This window comes from Aspergillus undulatus (assembly GCF_047715775.1).
Source record: "Aspergillus undulatus strain CBS 261.88 unplaced genomic scaffold BDV17scaffold_22, whole genome shotgun sequence".
Taxonomy (NCBI): Eukaryota; Fungi; Ascomycota; class Eurotiomycetes; order Eurotiales; family Aspergillaceae; genus Aspergillus; species Aspergillus undulatus.
The window spans coordinates 332,046-354,698 of record NW_027396626.1 but is presented as its reverse complement, the minus strand read 5'-3'; the positions used below and the strand labels follow the sequence as shown (position 1 = coordinate 354,698).

At 50.7% G+C, this 22,653-nt stretch overlaps 9 protein-coding genes across 9 annotated transcripts; 7 read left to right on the top strand and 2 right to left on the bottom strand.

Annotated features, from left to right (window-relative positions):
• Positions 1–85: 85 nt before the first annotated feature.
• BDV17DRAFT_262778 (mismatch repair ATPase MSH6) lies at positions 86–4,386 on the bottom strand. Its single transcript, XM_073757833.1, has 5 exons — positions 3,897–4,386; positions 3,777–3,833; positions 3,537–3,708; positions 1,103–3,486; positions 86–1,052 (listed from the first exon to the last, which is right to left on the bottom strand). The coding sequence occupies exons 1-5, from the start codon at positions 4,200–4,202 to the stop codon at positions 351–353; spliced, it is 3,621 nt and encodes a 1,206-aa protein (XP_073615949.1). The 5' UTR covers positions 4,203–4,386; the 3' UTR covers positions 86–350.
• A 226-nt stretch (positions 4,387–4,612) lies between these two features.
• Positions 4,613–6,860, bottom strand: BDV17DRAFT_262777 (tyrosine--tRNA ligase MSY1). The gene is made up of 5 exons (XM_073757832.1): positions 6,442–6,860; positions 6,215–6,368; positions 5,875–6,161; positions 5,476–5,821; positions 4,613–5,426 (listed from the first exon to the last, which is right to left on the bottom strand). Exons 1-5 carry the CDS (start codon positions 6,780–6,782, stop codon positions 4,698–4,700), a joined length of 1,857 nt encoding a protein of 618 aa, XP_073615948.1. The 5' UTR covers positions 6,783–6,860; the 3' UTR covers positions 4,613–4,697.
• Positions 6,861–7,698: 838 nt separating this feature from the next.
• On the top strand, positions 7,699–10,215 carry BDV17DRAFT_262776 (aspartate--tRNA ligase MSD1; the record flags this gene model as incomplete). Its single annotated transcript, XM_073757831.1, has 3 exons — positions 7,699–7,960; positions 8,037–8,746; positions 8,804–10,215. Coding segments are annotated over exons 1-3 (2,042 nt in total), but the record flags the coding sequence as incomplete, so codon positions are not given.
• Positions 10,216–10,263: 48 nt separating this feature from the next.
• On the top strand, positions 10,264–11,842 carry BDV17DRAFT_281632 (ribosome-binding protein NMD3; the record flags this gene model as incomplete). The annotated part of the gene is made up of 2 exons (XM_073760054.1): positions 10,264–10,325; positions 10,381–11,842. 2 exons carry the CDS (start codon positions 10,264–10,266, stop codon positions 11,840–11,842), a joined length of 1,524 nt encoding a protein of 507 aa, XP_073615946.1.
• A 185-nt stretch (positions 11,843–12,027) lies between these two features.
• On the top strand, positions 12,028–13,627 carry BDV17DRAFT_83995 (uncharacterized protein). The gene is made up of 2 exons (XM_073765217.1): positions 12,028–12,466; positions 12,536–13,627. The coding sequence occupies exons 1-2, from the start codon at positions 12,213–12,215 to the stop codon at positions 13,281–13,283; spliced, it is 1,002 nt and encodes a 333-aa protein (XP_073615945.1). The 5' UTR covers positions 12,028–12,212; the 3' UTR covers positions 13,284–13,627.
• BDV17DRAFT_83996 (putative Patatin family phospholipase) lies at positions 13,628–16,389 on the top strand. Its single transcript, XM_073765218.1, has 3 exons — positions 13,628–14,268; positions 14,342–15,186; positions 15,233–16,389. The coding sequence occupies exons 1-3, from the start codon at positions 13,972–13,974 to the stop codon at positions 16,380–16,382; spliced, it is 2,292 nt and encodes a 763-aa protein (XP_073615944.1). The 5' UTR covers positions 13,628–13,971; the 3' UTR covers positions 16,383–16,389.
• Positions 16,390–17,618: 1,229 nt separating this feature from the next.
• Positions 17,619–18,512, top strand: BDV17DRAFT_291106 (uncharacterized protein; the record flags this gene model as incomplete). The annotated part of the gene is made up of 1 exon (XM_073762056.1): positions 17,619–18,512. One exon carries the CDS (start codon positions 17,619–17,621, stop codon positions 18,510–18,512), a length of 894 nt encoding a protein of 297 aa, XP_073615943.1.
• A 581-nt stretch (positions 18,513–19,093) lies between these two features.
• On the top strand, positions 19,094–20,774 carry BDV17DRAFT_83326 (RmlC-like cupin domain-containing protein). Its single transcript, XM_073765209.1, has 3 exons — positions 19,094–19,345; positions 19,448–19,549; positions 19,612–20,774. Exons 1-3 carry the CDS (start codon positions 19,307–19,309, stop codon positions 20,692–20,694), a joined length of 1,224 nt encoding a protein of 407 aa, XP_073615942.1. The 5' UTR covers positions 19,094–19,306; the 3' UTR covers positions 20,695–20,774.
• A 704-nt stretch (positions 20,775–21,478) lies between these two features.
• BDV17DRAFT_291104 (uncharacterized protein) lies at positions 21,479–22,465 on the top strand (the record flags this gene model as incomplete). Its single annotated transcript, XM_073762055.1, has 2 exons — positions 21,479–21,617; positions 21,684–22,465. 2 exons carry the CDS (start codon positions 21,479–21,481, stop codon positions 22,463–22,465), a joined length of 921 nt encoding a protein of 306 aa, XP_073615941.1.
• Between the last annotated feature and the right edge of the window lie 188 nt (positions 22,466–22,653).

Here is a 22,653-nt window from a genome sequence, read left to right as displayed (position 1 = left end):
GCCAAATTCTAAAGCCTTCGAAATTGAGGGGATTGCAAGGGTTCAGCATTCTACAGTCCAAACTGGTGTTGTAGGGAGACAAAAGGAAAAGAGAAAAAAAAAGTTGTTATCTTCTAATTCTATGGTAAAGGAAAGATACCTGAAGTAAACCGAAACCTGGCCGAACAATAACACCCTTCGCAACCCACTAAACGCCGAGAACATCCATGATCCATACACAACAAACAAGGGGCCATAAACAATGCAAAAGTAGAGCAACAAGGCAGCTATTATAGATATCGAGACACTGATTGCAAGGCAAATCATGAGAGATCAGACAGGGTGTAGTAGCAGTAGAAAGAAAGAATCAATCACAGCGCTTCAATAGCCCTCTGCAGAACCTCCAGGCTCCGGTCAGTGACTTCAACTGAGCTGGAGTCATCCGTCTTTTTAGTAGTCTCACGAAGAGCCCAAGCGACATCACTCCACCAACCAAGGCCAACAAGTCCGCCACCCTTGCGTCGTTCCAGACTCTCAGTGAGCCGACTCGTGTGCTCCCACTGCTTAGCAGCGACCTCGGCCCTCTCAATGACTTTGTTCGAGATACCGCACATAGCGGCGCAGTGCATACCGAAGCTGCCCTCCGCAACACCGTCCTCGAGTTTATAGAGGAAGGTAACGCGGCGCTCCTCATCGTCCACGTGGATTTTCATGCGCTTCGGCGCAATCTCAGGGTGTTCCTTGAACTCGGCGGCGAGGGAATGATAGTGCGTTGCAAAAAAGCCGAGGGCGCCGATGTGGGTTGCGACGTGGTGGAGAACGGCCTGGGCGACGGCGACACCGTCGTAGGAGCTTGTGCCACGGCCAAGTTCGTCGAGGATTACGAGGGACCGTGGCGTTGCTTCAGAGAGGATTTTCTTTGTCTCTGAGAGTTCGACGAAGAATGTAGACTGGGCGGCGAAAATGTTATCATTGGCGCCGAGCCGGGACATGATGCGGTCGACTGGAGTTAGACGTGCGGATTTGCAGGGCAGATAGCAGCCGATCTGAGCCATGATCACGGCAACGCAAGACTGAAATGGTTAGCAAGGACGATGATGAGCGAGGGATATCATGTACGAACCATGCGCAGAAGCGTGGATTTTCCGGCAGCGTTCGCTCCAGTGAGCAAGTCAATGTTTGGAGCACTACCGCCCAACTGTATGTCATTAGGGATGAAATCGTCCACGGAGGAGAGAAGGCAAGGGTGTCGAAGTTCCTCGAACTCAAGGACACTTCGCTCGTCGTCAACGAATATAGGTCGACAGCTCGGCTCACCCAGACTCGACGACGCCTTGGCCAAGCTGATCAAACAGTCCAGCTGCGAGACAACCCGGACAGCCGCAAGCCAGGTAATATAATGTTCGTCGAATCTCTCATAGAATCGTTTGGAGACTTCTTTGACGATTTGACTGTGCGTTTCCTGAGCTTCCTGCAGCTTGCGAATTGCCGTTCGTAATTCAGGGAAGTAGTAACGCTTGACTTGCTTGGTGGCTGACATCTGATCCCAGTTCTTGGGGATGTTCTTGACCTTGATGGGCACTTCCATCTGGTATATCTCTTTCCCGTTATCCCTGTAGCAGATGGCCGTGGAACCCAACTCACGCCGGACCCTTTTCAAAAGATCCTCAAGGTCTTGCACCAACTGCTTTATGTTCTCTTGCGAGTTGTCAAAATCTTCTTCGACACCTGGCGCTGGAACGAGAATGCCAGCATCCTTCGCTTGGGAGTGGTCAAATGCAGTTTTCCAATACGCCAGCAATTCGGTCAAATCAGGCATGGAACTAATCAGTTGCCCAATGACCCCTTCACCGGAGCCACTGTCTTTGAGCAAGCTCATGGTGTACTCAATCTGCTCGAAACCGTCGAGTACACGCACGAAATCCTGCGCCTTGCAGTTTGCAGCATGAATCCGGGATATAAGGCGTTCTAAATCAGGCATCTTGGTGAGTTGAGAAGAGAATTGATCCCGGGTGCTGGAATCAGCATTCAGGGCATCCACTGCGTCTAACCGGGCGTTGATGCGCTTTGGGTCTATCAATGGGTGGCATACCCACTGCTTGAACATGCGCTTGCCGAAGGGTGTCATGCATCGATTGAGTAGCTGAAAGAGTGTCCCGTCGATGCCACCATCAAACGAGTTTGCGAAAATTTCCATGTTTATGAGGGTCTGGCCATCTAGAACGAGACTGGAAGCCTTCTTGATCGGGTCATACCAAGAGAAGTTTCCAATTGTAATAAGATCCCGTTCGATCTTTAGGAGTCTAAGATATTGCACCAACGCCCCAAAAGCCGACATGACAAGCTCCTTGTCTCGGGATTGACGAAGAGCGTCCGGCCACGCGGTAATGTTATCTTTGTCCTCAGAAACAAAGTACTCGCTCACATCGAGTTCCTTGACGGTGATATCAGCCTCCCAGAACTCTTTGCCTGGCTTGAGGTAGTTCCAGATTGTCGTTGGTCCAGTATTATTCTTCAGTATGCGTAAGGCTTTCTGTGAAACAGTTGACTTTTCCAAGAGGAGCTCCTGTGGGCGTGTTTGTGCAACAAACGTTTCGAACTTGGTCATATCCACATCGTCGTTGAATTCTGTGAGGAAGAACTGACCCGTTGCAGTATCAACAAAGGCAATTCCGAAAGCTGGACGATCATCGAAAATGGCCTCTTTAATAGCAACGCAGAAGGTTGACATGTCGTCCTGGAGCATAGCGCCTTCGACAAGCGTCCCCGCTGTAAGAACACAGGACAGTTCGCGCTTGATGATTTTGTCTTCCTTTCCACCGGCCTTCTTGCCATTTCTCTCGCGCATTTCCTTCCCAAGAGCTGATTCGGATTGATCGACCCTCGCGATTTTGAAGCCCTTTGCGACAAATTGATTGGCCCAGTGATCCAAGCTTGATTCTGGAACTCCAACCATGCGCATATTCACACGATCAGTAAGTTTCAGATCGAATAACTGGTGTCCAATTGTGGCGTCGTTTTCATAAAGCTCGTAGAATTTGCCCTTTTTAAAGAAGACAACAGTGTCCCAGAACTTTTGTTTGATTTCCCAATACTGCTTCTCAAAGGGCGAGAACTTGGACCAAGCGAGCGGAGGGATGTAAAGCGTGCGAGGGTCGTACTCGGGGTCTCCGATTGGATGACCGTCAATATCCCGGATATTAGCAAGCCAAGGATAACGCTGCTCGGGCTCTGTGGTATGAGCCTTCGGTTTTGCACTGCATGATGGGGTCTTGGGAGTCATTGGGGCACGAGATTGACGAGGTTCCGTGTTATCGGGGTCAAACGTCCATTTTAAAGCGGTGCCTGATGAGGCGTCGGGGAGGTCGAGATCGAGGTCCTCATCAGCGCCAGACGTTGAAGGCACCGGCGGAGACTTGCTCTTGGACTGAGCAGCTGGTCGTTTCCGCTTCCTTGATGGTTTCGCCTCATCTTCTGAATCGTCCGGGACAACGAAGTCATCCATTTCTGAAGGAAATCAGTATCTATACTGGGTATATTACACGTCCTGGACTAACCGTCATCAGAGTACTCCGCGTTGTGTGCATCCCCTTCAAACTCATCGTCACTATCGGGTGAGACCTTCCTCCTCTTAGAAATTCGGTTATTCTTGCGACCCGGACGGAATATTTTGTCGTCATCGTCTTCGCCCTCGGAGTCGGATTCGACATAACTCACTTTCTTCGTCGCCTAAGCGTTGGAAGACCGTTAGTAAGCCTCCAATATCAATCGATGACTTCTCAGTAGAGCAAACATACCCGTCGTGATGGAGAACCCGTCGCTTTCTTCAAGTCCTCCCCAGGGCTCATCGGCAACTGGCCAAGCTATGATTATTGGCGTTCGAACAAAAAGTACATCTCCGGATCTCTGGGCCATACCTGTTTCTTGTCATCTTCATCATCGAGTATTCCCAGGTCGCTACTCGGCACCGGGGTCAGGTCTTGCGTAAACTTGGAGGCAACCTTTGCGGACTTTTCTTCGCGTTTGACGGGGCGGGATTCTGAAGCTCTCTGAGCCGGCGAGGAGGCAGGATCGGCATTGCGAGCTGAGGGAGTTGACGGAGAGGATTTCTGGAAGAACCCTAGGATCGACTTCTGACTTTTCATGTTCTGAGTGCTGGAGGTAGATCGTTTCAGCGGAGTCGCCGCAGTAGGAGAGGAAGAAGCGGGTGGTCCTCTGGCCATTTTGTGTCAACGATGCAGGGTACCAACGGCACAATATTCTAACAAAGCATAGCAAATAGTAATCAAAGCATTGGGGATAAATGGGTTGAAAAGATGGAAGTTGGGTGGACGAGGAATTGTAAGGAAGCACCCATGGGGACCTCGAATGATTGATCGACTCCGCATCACGCGTCGACGCGTTTCGTGGTTTCTGGCCGCCCTTGCTGACGGGATCAGTCATCCAACACCACATCCTGGAGAGATGGAGGCATCCAACCGCCATGATGATATAGTACACTAAGATACTAGATTACGTTCTATATTGAATAATGAGCAGGCGCCCAAATGCTTCTGGTTCAGCAAAGAAGAATCACGTAGAGGTTTAGCCAAGATTGTTGATCCCGAGTGCCCTGAGCTGGATTGATAAAAATACATATGGTATAGTTACAAGTCTATCGTAGTAAAAGTACATGAAAGTGGGTATTATAAGCCGGAGATGCGAGAGCCATGCACAGCCTATGCCTTACGCCTAGCCTCTAGCTCTTCCCATCCAGGAACCGTGAGACCAAGCTTCCGGAACTCCTCATCGCTAACGATCGTCACCGTCTTCATCTTCCATTTCCCAAGCTTCAGGATCATTAGGTTGTCATCTAAAATGAACTCTTGTGTCTTGTCAGCCGTCCAGGACTTGATTGGCGTGAAGGTCAACGCATCCGGCATATCTCCGCCCTTCTGACTCTTCATGACGCCAGGGCGACTTCCCACATGGGCGCCTTGGTTATTGATGATGCGCTGGCCCTCACCCTTAGATGAAACGAGGCCAGCCGACCATAGCACCTTGTTGAATGTTACATCGTAAACCAGGGACTTTGGAAGCGTGACCCGCGCTGACGGCATGTTGGCGAAGTTTGTTTGAGGCGCGTAACGGTTGCCAGCTTGCGGATTGATGAACCCCGCTGTTACTGGATTTTGATTGCCAGAAGATGAACGCGGGATCTTCAGAGGGGTGGGCTCCGCAGTTGAAGAGCGCGGCCTAAACAGCTGGCGGTGTTGCGTAGAAACCGCCTCTGCTTCGTCTGCACCATGAATGAGCTCAACGAACTCATAAGCAAGAGCGTGTTGCGCCACTCGCTTTGATGGGTCTTTATTTTGTTGCTCCATAATCTTTGCGATTTCAGGGAGAGGTAAGAAGGTGAACATCTTAAGGTACCTCTCGACGGTATCATCAGGAGTGCGGACGAAGAACTAGGAGAGTCAGTACCAACTTTGCGGCTAACAGCATGCCGAGACTAACCTGGTATAACTCAAAGGTAGAAGTCATATCTTTGTCCAGCCAAATTGCGTTACCTGCAGACTTTCCAAACTTTTCGCCGGACGGAGTCGTCAATAAAGGGGTCGTGAGCCCAATGGGTTTGTCGATATCATTATCCAGAGGATTGTGGTCTTCCTGCATTACAGTGTTCTTGCTGATAGTTTTCACGGCGTCCATTCCAAAAAGGATGTTTCCATACTGATCACTCCCCCCAACCTGGACCTGGACTCCTTTCTTAAAGAGCACCCACCAATCCCATGCTTGCAGGAGAGGATAAGAGAACTCTGCAAATGACATCCCGTCGCCACTTGCCAACCGGTTCTTGACCCTATTCTACATTAGAATCCGTTTCACACAGCATCCTCAATAGTGCAGACTCACGTATCTCTTCCTAGCATTGGACCAATGCGCATAAAGGACCCCAGATCGCGAAGCACCTCCAACAACGGCGTCTTATTCCACCAAGTATTATTGTTCTCCAAGGAACGTCGCCAGATTTGTTGCCTCTCATATCCGTGTCTGTTGCCATATTTCTCGATGCTGGCGCCCAATTTCTTGAGTTGCATGTGCATGTTGGCCATGTTCGCTTTGCGGACGGAGGAATGGACCTGCTCCCTGCCCTTCATCCGCCCCGTTGGGTCACCAACTCGAGATGTGGCGCCACCAAGCTATCCTGCGTCAGTCGTCGCTTGCGCTCCTCACTGTAATGAAAGACACTAACCAGAAATGTAACCGGCAGGCCCCAAACATAGCCCCATGCGAGCACCATAAAAGGCAGCATATGTCCAACGTGCATAGAAGGCGCCGTCGGGTCTACGCCTGCGTACATCCCGACTCGCTTTTCGGTAAAGACTCGATGCAACAAATCTCGTTCCCTGTAAATGTCCAGGTCGATGGTCAGCGAGTGGCCGGCCTGTAGAAAGATAACGTCGATAAAATCTCACGTACCCAACAACATCATGTATCAGGCCTCTCTCCTCCAAGTGTTCAACGAAGCTTTTTCTTTTCCCTTCCTTGATTCCCTGTGCGAAATCTTGCCATTCGCGCTTCGCCTCCTCCATTCGCTTCAAGTACGCTTGCGTGATCCATCGTTTCTGCCCAGGATAGATTCCGAATGTAGAGTAGACTGAGGTAGGACGAGATTTATTGGAACGGAATGTATTCGTACTCAGAACTTCTGAGGTTCGGGAATAATGGCGAGCGCCGCATACTGATCGCGGAGATCTGCGAAAGGCCGTCGGGGCACGAAGCTGTGCCACGCAGGGCAGGGAGGACGGGCGTTGCCGCATCTGACCGGGCCTAGAAATCACGGATCAAGATCTCAAGGGCGTGGAATTGCTTGTTTGGCAAGTCGAGCGCGGAGAGACTTTTTGTAGCGTAATATGGTAAGAATGCAGGCCGGTTGCTCTCCGACGGAGAATCTTTGATGCGGAGCTCTTTTTGGGCCAAGATTTGTGCAGTGTCGGCGACTCAACTTACAAAACTTATAATACTGGATGATAGGCTATTGCATGGCAGTTTATTGCAAACTGGAGATTTTTACTCGCTTCTCAGACACAGGACATCCATTCGGCCTTAAACTCCGGGCTATACGCATATCTACGGGGAACTGGGTGCAATGTTGACGGTAAATGTGATTTCATACTCATAGGGTATCATTGAAAACCGAAGGAACTGTAGTAACGTGTAGTTGCCAATGTATCGCGTCAGAGGGACCCTATCATGCGAGCGACGCCAGCTACCACGGGGGGTAGGTAAAGCATCTCAAGGGCCATGGTAACACTTATTATTTGAGAACACCGCCAAGTAATGATAGTATCAGAGATGCCTTCATCGCGTCCGTTGAAGTAACAAGGTAATGCGCCGAACGCATATATCACTCTCCCTCCATCCGGCACCAAGCAGCCCTTAAGCCCCGAAGGGAGAGCTGCCAGGCTCCAAGACGAGAGATTGGATCATATAGAACACACTAGGCTTTCATCATCTTCATAAACATTAGCATTCATTGCTTAAGACAGATTGTAACTAGAAGTAGCACTCACTTGTTCAAAACTTGGAAGGATGAAGAAAGGAAAGCTCGGAAGATTTTCCGCTGTTTAAATTGTGATGGAGGGCGACGCTAGTCCCCTTCTGGTGGGCGGGACTATTCTGCCGCTTGTTTTCACCAGCTTCATGCTTCGATGCTTTCTCCGCGCCTTACATGTACCCTTCATTCTTGCAATTGGTTTCACAAGTGCATTAAACACGGGCAAGATGATGCTGGCCCATACGGCGTCCAGGAGCGCTCGTCTCCGCACGAGCTACCTTGAGATTTTCAATTATGTACGCAGCAAGAGAGTGCCGACTACTGGATGGTATGGTCCCATCACCTCTGCGCGGAGAGCCTTCCATGGTACTCTCTGTCTGCACCAGCAAGCTGCAAGCTCTTCAGGGCTGCCACAATTTCTGGAGAACTATAAGAAGGCTGGTATGTATTCTTCTCTCTAACACTAGATGCCGTGCTTCCAATCCTTGATATTCCGGCTAATCTTGAGCTATTATAGTGGAATTGCCGCCTGCTACAAGCGACTTCGAAACTTTCAGAACTCAGGCCTCAGACGGCCAAGAGGTTGTCCTTTACGGCTATCTAGGAGTTCGGAGCGATATATCCCAGAAGCTTTCCTTCGTTCGTTTGACCGACCCAACCATGAAACACAACATACAACTCACTTCGTTCGCCCGAAACGCGGACTCTTTTCAGAAACTCCGAACTCTCAGGCCAAATAGTCCCGTGGTGGTGAAGGGCAAGGTCCAATCCAAGAGAGCCAAAAATGAAGAAATGAAGAAGCTTGATCCGTGGGAGATTGCCCTCGACGAAATCGAGCTTCTCAACGACTTCCCAAGCGATATCTGGATGGCGCCCGACATGGTGCATCCGCCGAAACACAGACACCTACAACTTCGATCAAGCAGCGAGCTACGTGAAGCTCTCGAGTTCCGAGCACAAGTACGCAATGTTTGTAGGGAAGAGCTGGAGCAAAGCCGACCACCATTTGTCGAAATCGAGACCCCTCTGTTGTTCAAGTCCACACCTGAAGGGGCCCGAGAGTTCCTTGTACCAACTCGAAAGCGCGGCGCGGCATATGCACTTCCGCAGAGTCCGCAGCAATACAAACAAATCCTGATGGCCAGTGGTATCCCGAGGTATTATCAGTTTGCTCGCTGCTTCCGAGACGAGGATCTCCGGGCTGATCGGCAGCCAGAGTTCACACAGGTGAGCAACACTGGCCTCTTGTGCTGTTGTCGCGTTACTAATACTGTCATAACTTAGCTTGATCTCGAAATGTCTTTCGCGACAGGTGAGGACGTCATGCGAGTCGTCGAAGGTGTTATTCGTCAACTCTGGTCAACCTTGATGGATACCGAAGCCCCTTCGAAATCATTTCGAAAGATGTCCTATGAGGATGCCATGAGTCGCTATGGTTCAGACAAGCCGGATACACGCTATGGAATGGAAATACATAGGATTGAAAACCTGCTCCCGGTGGACCTGATAAATAAGATCACCCCCTTAACAAATCCGATAGTCGAGGTCCTTAAGGTGGAGGGCAACGACAATGACCCTGCAGCTACGTCAGAGTTTATCACAAAATTTCTTGACTCTCCAGCTGGCACACCCTTCAATGTCAACCCTGAAGGCGGCCCAGGTATTTTCGTATACGACGCGAAGAAGCCCTTGTGTGGACTGCAGCCGTTCGGCTTCCAGGCTGCCGAATATGTGGAGCAGCTCCTCGAACCTGATCATGGTGATCTACTCGTGATGCAAGCCCGCGAAGCAGCTCCATTTTCAGGTGGCTCGACCCCGTTAGGCGATCTTCGTCGGGCCCTTCACTCAGCAGCAGTGGAAACCGGGTTCAAACCTGCTCCAACAGGATTTGACTTCCTTTGGATCGTCGATTTTCCTCTTTTCTCACCGTCTAATGATTCGGAGCCAGGCCAGGGCGGTGCCGCTGGAATATCCTCTACGCATCATCCATTCACTGCACCGAAAACCGCTGCCGACGTGGATTTGCTGCTAACTGACCCCACGAAAGTTGTTGCCGACCACTACGACTTAGTCGTGAATGGTGTCGAACTGGGTGGAGGTAGCCGCCGTATCCACGATGCAGCTGTGCAAGAATTCGTTCTCCGAGACGTCCTTCAGATGCCAGCTGAGCGACTAAAAGACTTCTCACATCTGCTAGATGCGCTTCGTGCTGGGTGTCCTCCCCATGCTGGCCTGGCACTAGGCTTCGATCGCCTGGTGGCTGTCATGCTAGGCAAAGAGTCGGTCCGGGACGTGATTGCTTTCCCCAAGACTGGGAAGCTTGGAGAAGATCCCATGGTCAAAGCCCCCGGTTCAGTGACTCGGGAGGCACTAGAGACGTATCATCTCCGCCTGGTGGATGAGTGATTGTGACTTGATTGTTCATAACCCTTGTACTTATAATCATGTATAGATACCCCGTCCCTACCATATATATCAACACTATGTACATAATATTCTGGAAGATACTCTCTCGCCCTAACAGTCCTCCCAATTTTGTCTTCGTCTTGGTCACTTTAGGCCTCTACATGATACTCCGCTTCATGCCTAAGGCAAAATAGTGATCTTCCTGCACGTGACCATTATCAGTCCCAATCAAATGACTAATCGGATGAGGGGCGAACTTTTTTTTTTGATCTCGAATTGCCTCTCCTTTTAACTCAACTCAGACGAACATCAATTTTTGACGGTGGGAGAAGTTCAAGATGGATATTGATACCCCGGTGCCTATGGCACCACAGGCCGATGCGCCCGGCGAGATTCCCACGTAAGCATCATCTTATCTCTTACGAAGAAATCGTTAGCTGATACCGATTCTCCAGAACGCTCTGCTATAACTGCGGGGCTCCTCTAGTTGGAACGACGATATGCCCTGACTGCATGAAACTTCAGGTCGACATTTCGCAGGGCATTCAACGAGAGGCGGTTCTCAACTTCTGTCGCGACTGCGAGCGCTGGCTTCTACCACCAAACTCATGGCAAGTGGCGGCTCTTGAGTCGCGCGAGCTGTTGGCGTTATGTTTGAAGAAACTGAAGGGGCTGAACAAGATTCGGGTTATTGATGCGGGATTCATTTGGACTGAGCCACACTCGCGGAGAGTCAAGGTGAAGCTCACAATCCAAGACTCGGTCCAAGACGGCGTTATTCTACAACAAACTCTCGAGGTTGTGTACATTGTCATGTACCAGCAGTGTCCGGAATGCGCAAAGTCCTACACCCCCAACACATGGCGGGCTTCCGTCCAAGTCAGACAACAGGTTCTTCACAAGCGAACTTTCCTCTACCTCGAACAGCTTATTCTCAAGCACAATGCACACCAGAACACCATTAACATCAAGGAAGCCAAGAACGGCATCGACTTCTTCTTCGCTCAGCGGAATCATGCCGAAGCTTTCCTCGATTTCCTACATTCCGCGGTACCGGTCGAAGTTTCGAAGTCGCAGCAGATCATCTCTGAAGATATTCACACCTCTACCAAGTCTTACAAGTTCACATATTCTGCCAAGATTGTGCCCGTCTGTAAGGACGATCTAGTCGCTCTCCCGATCAAGCTTGCGAAGCAACTTGGTAACATCTCACCTCTGCTGCTTTGCACACGAATTGGCACCTCGATCAGCTTCCTCGACCCCAACACTCTTCAAACCGCCGACCTCAACTCCCGGATATACTGGCGAGCACCTTTCACGTCCCTGACGGAGGCTAAAGACCTTGTCGAATTCATCGTCCTTGACGTTGAGCCGACGGGACACAACAAGGGCAAGTGGTTCCAGTCCGAAGTAACGGTCGCGCGAGCGTCAGACTTCAGCGGCGATAAGCAGTTTTTCACGAGAACGCATCTCGGCAGCATTATCCACCCCGGTGATTCCGTACTCGGCTACATGTTGACGGGAACGAATTTCAACAACGCACAATTTGACGAGATCGAGTCATCCAACACCTACAGCTCCACCATTCCAGACGTTGTTCTTGTCAAGAAATACTACCCAAGACGCACGAAGCACGCCAAGCGCAAGTGGAAGCTCAAACGTATGGCCACAGAACACGATCCTTACCTTCTGCCAAACAACAAGGACTCAGTGGAGAACGACTTCGAGATGTTCTTGCGTGATGTTGAGGAGGACCAGGAGCTGCGTCAAACGCTTGCGCTGTACAAGAACAAGAAGCAGGATGACACTATGAGTGTGGCGGAAACGGACATGGAGGATGGAGTACCAAAAATAAATATGGACGAGCTATTGGATGACTTTGACGACCTTGATATTGACGACAACATGCAAGAATAGATGTTAATAGGATGAATCAAAAGTGGCGAAGAATGCCACAGCCATTACCCTATAACAAACATACTGATTATTATTTTCATAATAAAGTATGTCGCGTAAGATGAACATGGCCATTAATATTTCATTGGATTGCTGTGTACCTCTTTGGCTAGTCAGGCTTCCTAAGCGACGAGACCAACAACAGAAGTCTTGCAAGTTCACTCCACCCATTGGTATCACCATCCATCGCCTTCACTGACTCGAGTCAAATACATACAACTCGACACGAACGTGCGATACAAAAAACAGCTACTGCCTTGAGAGCTACGAGAGACTTATTACAGCAAAACCCCTCTCATATCCATTTAGCACCAATCCCCCAGGCCAAGGAATGCCGAAGTATCTCCCATCACCAACCCACTCCTTCACCATCCCATCTATCTATGACGGCATTCAACTTTCCTGTCGGATATACCTTCCACAACAGTTATCAGATCCGCAAGCTGTTTCGCGATGGCGCGTGCGCGGAGCCATCCTCGCGCACCCCTACGCTTCGCTCGGGGGGTGCTATGACGATCCGGTCGTGAGCTTCGTCGGAGGAGAGCTCATGGATGAAGGCTTTGTGGTGGGCACTTTCAATTTCCGGTATTGAACCTATCTTACTCATCCATCTTCCGTTGCTTTTGAATGTTACTGACTGCGTTCCGGTTCCAGTGGTGCTGGTGATTCTCAAGGAAGAACTAGCTGGACGGCAAAGCCTGAATTGGCGGACTATGTCTCGTTCTATGGATTCATGATGCTTTATTTGCATAGCGTGAGGCTAGAGCTTGGATCTAGATCAAGCAAGGAAAGCAGTGAAGCGGGCGTTCACCTCATACTTGGTGGTTACTCCTACGGTTCCTTGGTCGCTTCCCATCTTCCAGCCAGCGACATCATTGCGAACATCTTCAAGTATAGCATCAAGGGCACGCCAGTTCATGAGATATTCCTTACTGCGAGGAATGTCTGCGCGTTGTCCAAACGTGAATTTGTGTCTTTGACTCAGCCGAGTCCTAATGTGCACAATGCCAACCAGGAAGCAAAAGAGTTGTTACAGTCCTCTAGCACGGCAGTGTCATATCTACTCATCTCTCCGCTACTCCCTCCCATTAACCTTTTTCTCACCTTATTTCTTGATCTCTCGCTAGAAGTGGATACCCAAGCGTCGGGGCAGCGGAGGAAAATCCCTTGCCCAAAGCCAACAGAGCAGCTCTGTACACATCAGACCATAGCTATCTACGGGGACGATGACACCTTCACCTCTATAAGCAAGTTACGCAAATGGTCAGGCGATTTGAGCGGTGCCCCTGAAAGTCGATTCCAGGCGACGGAGGTTGAGGGCGCGGGACATTTCTGGAGGGAAGATGGTGTTGAGCAGGAAGCAAGACAGGCTTTGCGGCTGTGGTTGCGTCAACATTATTGATTCAGTATCACCTTCAGCTCTGGTTTAGTGTGCTCCTGGGTGGGCTAAGGTGGCTCACATGAGTTCATACGGTACCCAAGCATGTGAAAATGCTTCCCCGCATGGCCTGGTGACTTTTTTAATGTAGTTTTGTAATACGCGGTTCTTTCAGCACAGCTTTGAGTTTACATGTTATATCGCTTTTCTGCTTGTGAAAGTAAAACAATGGAGGAGGAAGGTGCGACGCTAACATTGTGGAGAGTGGCACTTGTATAGAGGCTTAGCAATTAGCAGGAGGCGTGGAGTGATTACATTTTTACATCTGGATGAGTTGGTACAGAATGTGGGGTACAAGGCCACCTTTGAGGAATGAAGGGACGACCCAATTTCTGGTTATCCAGTAACCTCAAAGGTCTTGCTTTTTTCCCAGAACCACGGCAGGCGCTCGTGGCAACCTTGTTGGATATTTTATAGTCGAAGCTTGCGGGTTGCGGCCGCTCTCTCCGCGATCGCTTTCGCTCGTGACTCTTTTTGGTCTCGCCTGACCCCCAGATTTTCATCTTCCCCAAGATCTCACCCCACGTTTACGTCGCGATCTATGATTCAACCTTTCTTTGCCCTTTGACTACGACGCCCGTTCGTCCTTATATTCTCGTCATTCTTCGCTGTTTTCCTGAATGGATAACTGGCTGTCGCTGTCGAACCTGTCATGTCAGCTATCGCCGACCCGCCACTAATAACGTCAACCTGGCATACCACAGCCCAACACTCGGCCAACGATGCCTCGCCTAAAGACCTCCCTCGCAACGGTTATAGAAATGGTTACCGCGCGCGGCTGAACCTGGAAACCGTTCCGTCGCTGGCCTCTGTCGTGAGAGGTTCCCTTTCATGGGCTGGCAGCGTATGGAACTCCGAAGACGTCACCGCAAGGAAACAAGGGTTCGAGGAGGAATCACACTCGGAGGAGGAGGATCGCAAGCAGGTATTGTATCTGCGGTTGCGTGAAGTGAGTCAGCTTTGCTGCCTGTTACACTCCGTTTGTCGGTTTCGGGAAGTTGCTAATTCGTCTGCCTTGCTAGGCCGTGTCCGCCGAAGAATGGAAACAATGCGCCTGCGAACTGGATAAACTCGAAGACAACAACGCGTGGAAGGAGACTTTCGAATGCGACGAATACAACCCGCGTCTTGTGCAGGAGCGTCTTGAGCAGCTGGAAGCAGCCCGTGTAAGCTGCGATGTCAGTCGCATGCTGTATCTGATCCGTACCTCGCTAAGTCGCGATTTCGGAGGCATGAGCAACGCTTCTCTTTACAAACACACTCATTTTGGTACAAAGAACCTGATCGATAGATACATAACAACGGCTGTTAAAACAATATCGTCCTTGGTGGAGGTGTCTGGCGGCAATCGGTGCGATGCGGCCGAATCGAGGTATATCCTGGACCAGCTGCTAGCTGCGCGACAGGCTTTCGGGCGAAGTGCGCTTCTCTTCTCAGGCGGAGCTACCTTTGGGATGAACCATATTGGCGTTCTGAAGTCGCTTTGGATGTCGAAACTTCTTCCGCGCATCATCTCGGGTGCTTCTGCTGGCAGCATTGTCTGCGCAGTATTTTGCACTCGGACCGAGGATGAACTTCCTAAGCTGTTAGCCCAGTTTCCATTTGGTGATTTCTCCGTGTTTGATGAGGAAGATTGTGAGGAGAATATCTTACAGAAAACCGCGCGGTTTCTTAAGCACGGGGCATTCTTAGATATCACACACTTGGCCAAAGCCATGAGAAACTGGCTCGGCGACATTACCTTTCAAGAAGCGTATAACCGGACGCGAAGAATTCTGAATATATGCGTCTCCAGCGCCGGGGTGTATGAGCTGCCGAAGCTTCTGAACTACATAACGGCTCCTAATGTTTTGATTTGGTCCGCAGTGTAAGTGTCGCCGGGTCTTGTGAGACATTGTTCTAACGTTCGGCAGTGCTGTGTCATGCTCAGTCCCAGTTGTCTTCTCTCCGTTTACTCTCATGGCTAAAGACCCGTTGACAGGAGAGCCGGTTCCTTGGAATGATCTTCACAAGCAGTATATAGACGGCTCTGTTGACGGAGACCTGCCTATGCACCGGCTGTCAGAAATGTTCAACGTCAATCACTTTATTGTATCGCAGGTCAACCCACATATCGTGCCATTTCTCCCAAAGGATGATGAACCGAAAAGCGTGGCTGTACCAACATCAACGGCCTATCGACTTTTCCATACTGTATCTCACCTGGCAAGAGACGAGGTTATGCACCGGATGGCGGTCCTGACTGAACTTGGTGTCTTTCCAAATTCGTTCACCAAGACGATCTCAATCATGAACCAGAAATACTCTGGAGACATCAACATCTATCCTGAGATTGAATACAAACATTTTCCTCGGTTATTGAAGAACCCAACAACCGACTTTATGCTCAAGGCGTGTCTCTGCGGGGAGCGAGCGACATGGCCGAAGCTCGCACGCATCCGCAATCATTGCGCCATCGAGCTAGCCTTGGACGCGGCGATCCAGAAGATGCGTGCACGAGTTGCCTTGAGTCATGCCACTCAAGCGAATATTATGGAGAGCGCTCTATTCCATCTTCCTACCGACGGCAGCGCTGACCGTGGGCGTGTAAGAAGAAGCTCTTACAATCATGAAGTTGAGAAGAGGAAGCGCGCAGAAAGCCGATCGAGCCGTCCCAATCTAGTGAAAGTGGGGAGGTCCTTGTCTCACAGTTACGAGTCGAGTCAGTCCAAAGCGGACGATATGGACTGGGCCTGGATTTACCAAAACGGAATTGAACCTCGGAGCCTGGAGCTTGTTTCTAGCAGCGAACGCGGGATCGACCCGCTGTCGCTCGATTTGTATCGCGAACACAATTTCTTCTCTCCCGACCCGGAATGTAGTCAAGAGTGCTCAAAACTTTCGTCCTCTTCGACGTCCTTGTCACCGCGCCCGTCTCCTTCACCCACGGCTGAAGGCCTGGACAACCGTGCAGTTTGCCCTAGAGCATTCGTCACATCACCCAGGAGGCATACCTTACCGACGCGGTCAACGTCCCCGCCCCGCTTGTCACTCAGAATGACACTTGCAGCTTCGAGTGGTTGATACTGTGCGGTCAATCAAAGCTGCAACGCGAAGCGTATGGGTTTTAGTATGTCGCTGCATGATCGGCACATCATCTGGACATCAACCGTTATATAGCAAATGCCATTGGTGTCTGCACCTCCACTGATACGATTCACGATGCATGTACGTGATTTACCATGGTTGCTTCTATATTCGATATCATTAAGGAGGGACAGCTGGCTTCTCGATTGGACTTGGACAGTTTTGCCTTGTTTCGATGTTGTTTCTGTTTTCTGCATTTTAACACTCTTTTGACGCGAGGTTTGCATGATGGCGTTATTGGATACAATGTGGACGGACTACGCGTTGGCTCAAGCGCCAACGGGGTGCTGTCGCATAGACTATCACTACATACATTGCTAGACATGAATGGCTAGAGCGATGATTAGTCGGTTACGTCGCGAGACGCCGGCACAATAAGCATCATTATAACAGACAGACAGATAGCAGTACTAGTGCGGAGTAAAGCCGGCTAATTATAGCGCCCCGGGGTACAAGTGCAGGTGATAATGTGAGTCCATCACACCCTAGCACAACTTGGGATAGGGCAGCAGTTCTAAAAATTGCCAATTAGCCTGCATTACTCCGATAAATTAGCCTGCCCTGACCCTCCAAATCAGCTTAATATAGATCAATCCAGCTATTAATGGAACTCGCCAGAGTCCGGCTGGATCGTCCAGCGCTAAATGCCCTAAAATTCAGCTAATGCATCTCCCCGCTCTGCCCGGCGGCTATTCCTCGCCTCCAGCTGTCGAACAAGCATCACTGGCACACTGCTGGAGGTTGTCAGTCAGATGGGGAATCACGGACCCAGCCCATCTTTGCTCGAAACATGCTTAGTGCAGCGCTCTCACAAGGGTTTGCGACTAGGATAGTGCTGCACCTCTTGCTCACCTGAAGCAAGCGAGCAAACATGGGCGAGCGTCAAAATTAGAAACGATGTCGATGGCAGTCTATATCATGGCCTGCTTGCCCTGCCCTTCCCGTGCCCGCTCGGTCCATGTTGGTCGATCAAACAGCTTGGCTCTCTTTGTTTTCTCTAGGCTGTTACAGAGTAAGAGCATTGTTCGCTCTAAGCTCTGAGCACCTAGCAAGCGCCGACTGCTCCTTCAGCTAGATCCTTCGGCTCCTTTGGCTGTTGTTTATATATATACGGAGCTCGTTAAGCGCCTGAAGGAACGTTTATCTCTTGCCTTGCTGTTCGTTTCTTATACAATGTCTCTCAACCGCTTTCGCAACACGAACACCTCTACCTCCACCTCCAGCCGCAACCTTAAGCATCAATCGCTCTACGAGATCTCTCTTCCTGCGGCACCAAAACCCGCTCACGCTCGCTCTCTATACAAACACTCTCGCGTGACGGTGTCGCCCAGTACCAGTTTCGAAGACACAGACGACAACATTATCCCGCTCACGGGCTCATCTATATCCTCACAGTCCTCAAAATCGTCAACTTCTTCTTCCTCATCAGGATCAGGCTCCCTCTCCCTCCCCCTCCCAGTCTCCCGCAAGAACTCATTCACAATGAAGACACTGGACCCTCGCCGTCTCTCAATGCGCTTGAAAAGCAGCGCCAGCACCAGCCGCCCAAATAGCCCCCTTTCTTCGTCTCGCGACTCCAATGATACCATCTCAGTCAACCGCGCACATACAGACCCGCTCCCACTACCTTCATCCTCCTCCTCTTCATCATCAGGAAGGGCAGAATTCATATACAAGCCCATCCGCCGAACAGACTACACGACTGTCGTGGCCGAGACAGCTATAGCTACAGCAGCGACAAAGAACTACAACCACACCTATCAACCAACATCATCATCAAGATACCAATACAACCATATCTCGAGCGGGCCAGGTCGAGCGAATCAAAGTCTTCCGGCCGCGCCGCGACCTAGGGCACGAGCCCAGGCCCACTACGCACATGCACTTGACGACGAAGAAGATAATCTATATAATGACCTTGACGAGGAATATGCGGCTTCGCGACCGCGCGAATACGCCATTCCTGTGGCGGATATGTATAGTTCGGCGGCGGAGAGGAAGCGCGTACGGGCGGCGCGGCGCATGACGACGGTTATGGTTCCTGATGCGGAGGATATTTATGGATGAGTTATGAATTTTCGAATTTAAAACAATGGCCTTTTAATTTTGATTTTTAGCGAGCATTGGCTATCATCATGGTTTGGCGGCTTTACTTGAGATTGACTAGTAATGTTGTTGGAGAAGGTGCGATGAAGTAATGTAGAATATATATTGTTCTGTCCGAGATATTGAATCTCCAACCCTTTTCCATTCTCTCCATCTTTACGAAAACACCTACCATATCTCATAAATTCTGATACAACGCACCCTAAATCCGTACTTCCGTGCGGGGCCGCTTGTCAACCTCTGCGGATCTGGAGCTTCGATTCCTCCAACATCAACAACCACGTGCGCCTATTTGATAGTCTTGACAAAGCCAGCTAACGAGAAATAAATATTCACTATCTACAAATGTTCCTGTGCAGTGCTAGAAGCGGTATACTTCCGCATTCGACCGTCGTTTAAAGTTGCCCTGCTCCGACCGTTTCAACTGCCAAAACTGACGTCAATCTGACGCGCCCCAGGATCTCCAAAGGACCCGGCCGAACCGCAACCTGACCAACGACTGAGACGAATTCAAGATTCATGGAAGTGGACCGGACAGCTGGACGGACGTTCTCGGCTTTCCTTGCTGGATCGTGACGTTGATTTCGTGGTGTGGCTTTGCCCTTCTTGCCGGAGCTGCTACATAAGGCCTCCATCTTCGGATCTGCCGCAGGTTCGCTACCTTGAGGACGTTGACACACCTAGAACCCGGACTGATTGTCATTGAACCGATTTTACTATCTTATTGGATAATTGGAGATTAACTTATTAAGAGTATGCTGGATCACGTAGTTCAGCTCAAGTGTGGTGTCAAGGTGCGTTCCTTGATCTTCATATCCCTGCGTTTTCCCACGTTCTAGCTCAACTCTTACTTCATCTTCAATTGTATCTATACGATGGAAGCTGACTTCTCGTAGCATGACCCATGGGGCAAGTTGGGCAAGGACTCTCTTGCCGGGAACCTCTGGGCCCAGACACCGGGCTCAAGCGGGGTGTCCGACAACGAACGCTATTCTGAGGTGCGCCGCTCAACTATCATCTATCCGCCAAGAAAGTCAGATATCCTAATAGAGTGTATCAGATGTGGATGGGTACATACCCCACCGTGCCCGCGCGCCTCCTCCGCACAGGCGAAACCCTAGAAACATATCTCAGCCGCAAACCCGAACTCGTCGGCCAAGACGTCCAGAAGCGCTTCGCAAACGGACTCCCCTTCTTACCAAAGATTCTCTCTTTCGACAAGGCCCTGCCGCTGCAAGTCCACCCAGACAAGCGGCTAGCCGAGAAATTGCACCTGCAAGACCCCGAGAACTTCGGAGATGCCAACCACAAGCCCGAGATTGCCGTTGCGTTGTCTGAATTCGAGCTCTTCGCGGGGTTCAAGCCGCTAAAGGACATCGAGGCCTTGATGTCCCTGAAGCCACTAGGCCAGTTCGTCCCGGCCAACAAGAGCGCGACATTCGACGACGAGCTCCTAAGGCAGATTTGCCTCAAGTTCCTCCAGTTACCACCCGACGTTGTGGCTGAGACAGTGAAAAGGCTTCTAAGCCTTCCGCAGGAACAATTCAAGGAGAAAAACCAGGGCTATGTCCCCGGGTTACTGGATAGGATCGCAAAGCAATACAGCGAGTCAGACAACGGCGTCCTGGTGGCAGTGCTGTTGATGAACTACATGGTACTCAAACCCGGCGAGGCAGTCTGCGTCCCCGCCGATAGCATCCACGCATACCTGAAAGGCGACATCCTCGAGTGCATGGCGCGCAGCGACAACGTGCTAGCCACAGGCTTCTGCCCCCGGCCAGACCGTAACAACGCGGAGCTCTTCTCGCGCGCGTTATCATTCAAGCCGCATAACATTAACGAGGCGGTACTGAGCAGTAAGAAGAGCGAAAGAGGCGAGTTAGGAAAGTCAGTCGACTACGCGCCGCCGTTTAGCGAGTTCAATGTGTTGGCGACGAGGCTCGGCACTGGCGAGGAGGAACGGCTAAAGGCCATCGAGGGACCGAGCGTGCTTGTTGTTACGAGGGGGAGCGGTGAGCTTGTGGTCAAGGAGGAGAAGAAGTTGGACTTGCATCAGGGCGCAGTGTTCTTTGTTGGTGCGGGGGTGCCCGTTGAGGTGTTGAGTAAAGAGGGGATTGAGCTGTTTAGGCCGTATGCTGAGTAGCCAACACCAACATTGACTTGCTGTATGTGACTACGAAGTATGTACACAACAACATGATATGAAGTCTCACGCAGTTTCATGTACCAGCCATCAAGTATGAAGTAGATCACCGGCCGAAACCGAAAGTAAACCAACAGCGCCAAAGAAAGGCAGCTAATTAGCCAGAGCTATCGGTACGAGTAACAGTTAAGATGACTATTTCGGGCCCCCTGCCTTGTACCTCCAATCCTTCACGAATCCAGGCGCTTGCGATCTCCCTACCGGGGCCTCGTGCACTTTAGTGTCCCCTAGCGCCCCTGTCAACATGCACTGACAGCCAATGGATCCCCTCTGGTAGTCCAAAAAAAGCAACCATCTTACAGAGACTTGCAGTCGCCCACTCCCGATCGTGGCTCGCTATTTTTGGGGCATTTGGTGGGATTTTGGCTTCGTTTCAGATTTCAACTCAATCTTGTTCTTCAGTCGGCGATTAAAATAACAGTGCTCGTACTGCTTAGGCGTTATTCGCGTTAGCCTCAACTGGGAGCCCAGCGCTTCTGTTAGTTAAGGGTCTTTATATTCATAAGGCGGGGATGCTGCATCCATTGACATTCGGATCTCAATTGACCTGACCTCTGATCTGATCTGATCTGCTGAGTTTTGGACTGACGCAGACGCAGACACAGACGCAGTGAGCTTCGGGTTCTCCCTCAGCTGTCAGAGCTAAGCTGTCTGTTGGTGCTGCCCTGGTCTGTTTGTTCGGCTCATCCTTGTCTTATCCTGCTTACTCTATGCTGTCGTCGCTATGTTCCTCCTCTTTCCTCGCGCCGACTCGGGTTACTCGTCAACGCCCAAGTCAGACGCGCCACATGGCAACCATGGCTCCAACAAGACAACACAGGTCATTATCGGCGTTGTGGTCGGCGGCGTTGCAGCTATTGCCAGTGCGTCCATCCCCCCAAGTTTTGACGACTGATAATAGGTTGGCGGCTAACACTTGTCGTCTCTAGTCACCGCGGGAATCATATTCTTCCTCATCAAGAAGCGAAAATGGGACCGCATCCGCCAATGCGAGGAACGCTTAATAGACTATCAGCTCGCAACAGGGTGCTCGTCCAAGCTGCAGTCTCGCTCGGTCACTCCCGAAGACTACCTCAATATGATGGCCTCGCCGCCGCCCACGTCGACGACAGCACCATATCCGTATAATGTAGAGGCAGGAGCAGTAGGACAAGGACAAAGACAAGAACACAGACCTGTCAGTCGAGCACGAGGAATGTCTGCACCCGCCACGACGACCCTGTCCACTGCTGCCCCGGGATCTTCTCCCGAGTCACCGCCTCCAGCATACCAAACCCTCCACCCCCGCTATGACCCTTCACGATACTCGCAAATGAGCACGCGCTTCTCGTCATCGTTTGAGATTTCGCGCTCGAGCACGAACAATGTTACTGGAGATGCAAATAGAAATCCATGGGGCTTGTCGGTTTCCGGTGTTTTTTCGGGTCCTAATCATAACCCTAATGTGGGGGCTAGACCAGAGTCTTCAATGTTGCTTCAGCTGCAACGAGGGTCACAATATCAACCGTATCAGTATCAGCCTGGACCACCTGCATTTGGTTCTGCGTCTGAATCGAACTGGCCGTCATCATATGAGGCGACTACAACCCCAGCAGGACCGTCAGAGTCGAACAGCACGCCTGCCAGAGGATCAGACCAAGGCTCAGGCTCTCAGGAACAAGGCCCCCGCCGACCAAAGCCGGTCCTGTCTCGCCTCATCACGAACCTCTGATGCAATGAGCGTTGTCTCTGCTAGCGATGTTTCTTTGGGTAGACTTTCTGAGCGATATTATTCTCTTTTTCTTTTCGGAAATTAGCGAACTGGAGTTGGGGGCACGGGTATTAAAACAAGCTTTGCTGGCGTTACTGGTTCAACTTCGATATCCCGAGACAGAACTTACTTTGTCTTTCGTTCAGATT

Bases quoted from the DNA above. Each gene is read 5' to 3' on its own strand.
- BDV17DRAFT_262778 (XM_073757833.1), bottom strand. From the start codon at position 4,202: ATGGCCAGAGGACCACCCGCTTCTTCCTCTCCTACTGCGGCGACTCCG. The intron at 3,487-3,536 runs GTTAGTCCAGGA...GATTTCCTTCAG, and splicing joins CGCGGAGTACTCTGATGACG to AAATGGATGACTTCGTTGTC. The intron at 1,053-1,102 runs GTTCGTACATGA...TAACCATTTCAG, and splicing joins AATCCACGCTTCTGCGCATG to TCTTGCGTTGCCGTGATCAT.
- BDV17DRAFT_262777 (XM_073757832.1), bottom strand. From the start codon at position 6,782: ATGCGGCAACGCCCGTCCTCCCTGCCCTGCGTGGCACAGCTTCGTGCC. The intron at 6,369-6,441 runs GTACGTGAGATT...GGACATTTACAG, and splicing joins CTGATACATGATGTTGTTGG to GGAACGAGATTTGTTGCATC. The intron at 6,162-6,214 runs GTTAGTGTCTTT...GACGCAGGATAG, and splicing joins GCCTGCCGGTTACATTTCTG to CTTGGTGGCGCCACATCTCG.
- BDV17DRAFT_83995 (XM_073765217.1), top strand. From the start codon at position 12,213: ATGCCGAAGTATCTCCCATCACCAACCCACTCCTTCACCATCCCATCT. The intron at 12,467-12,535 runs GTATTGAACCTA...TTCCGGTTCCAG, and splicing joins GTGGGCACTTTCAATTTCCG to TGGTGCTGGTGATTCTCAAG.
- BDV17DRAFT_83996 (XM_073765218.1), top strand. From the start codon at position 13,972: ATGTCAGCTATCGCCGACCCGCCACTAATAACGTCAACCTGGCATACC. The intron at 14,269-14,341 runs GTGAGTCAGCTT...CTGCCTTGCTAG, and splicing joins TGTATCTGCGGTTGCGTGAA to GCCGTGTCCGCCGAAGAATG. The intron at 15,187-15,232 runs GTAAGTGTCGCC...AACGTTCGGCAG, and splicing joins GTTTTGATTTGGTCCGCAGT to TGCTGTGTCATGCTCAGTCC.
- BDV17DRAFT_83326 (XM_073765209.1), top strand. From the start codon at position 19,307: ATGCTGGATCACGTAGTTCAGCTCAAGTGTGGTGTCAAG. The intron at 19,346-19,447 runs GTGCGTTCCTTG...GACTTCTCGTAG, and splicing joins AGCTCAAGTGTGGTGTCAAG to CATGACCCATGGGGCAAGTT. The intron at 19,550-19,611 runs GTGCGCCGCTCA...AGAGTGTATCAG, and splicing joins ACAACGAACGCTATTCTGAG to ATGTGGATGGGTACATACCC.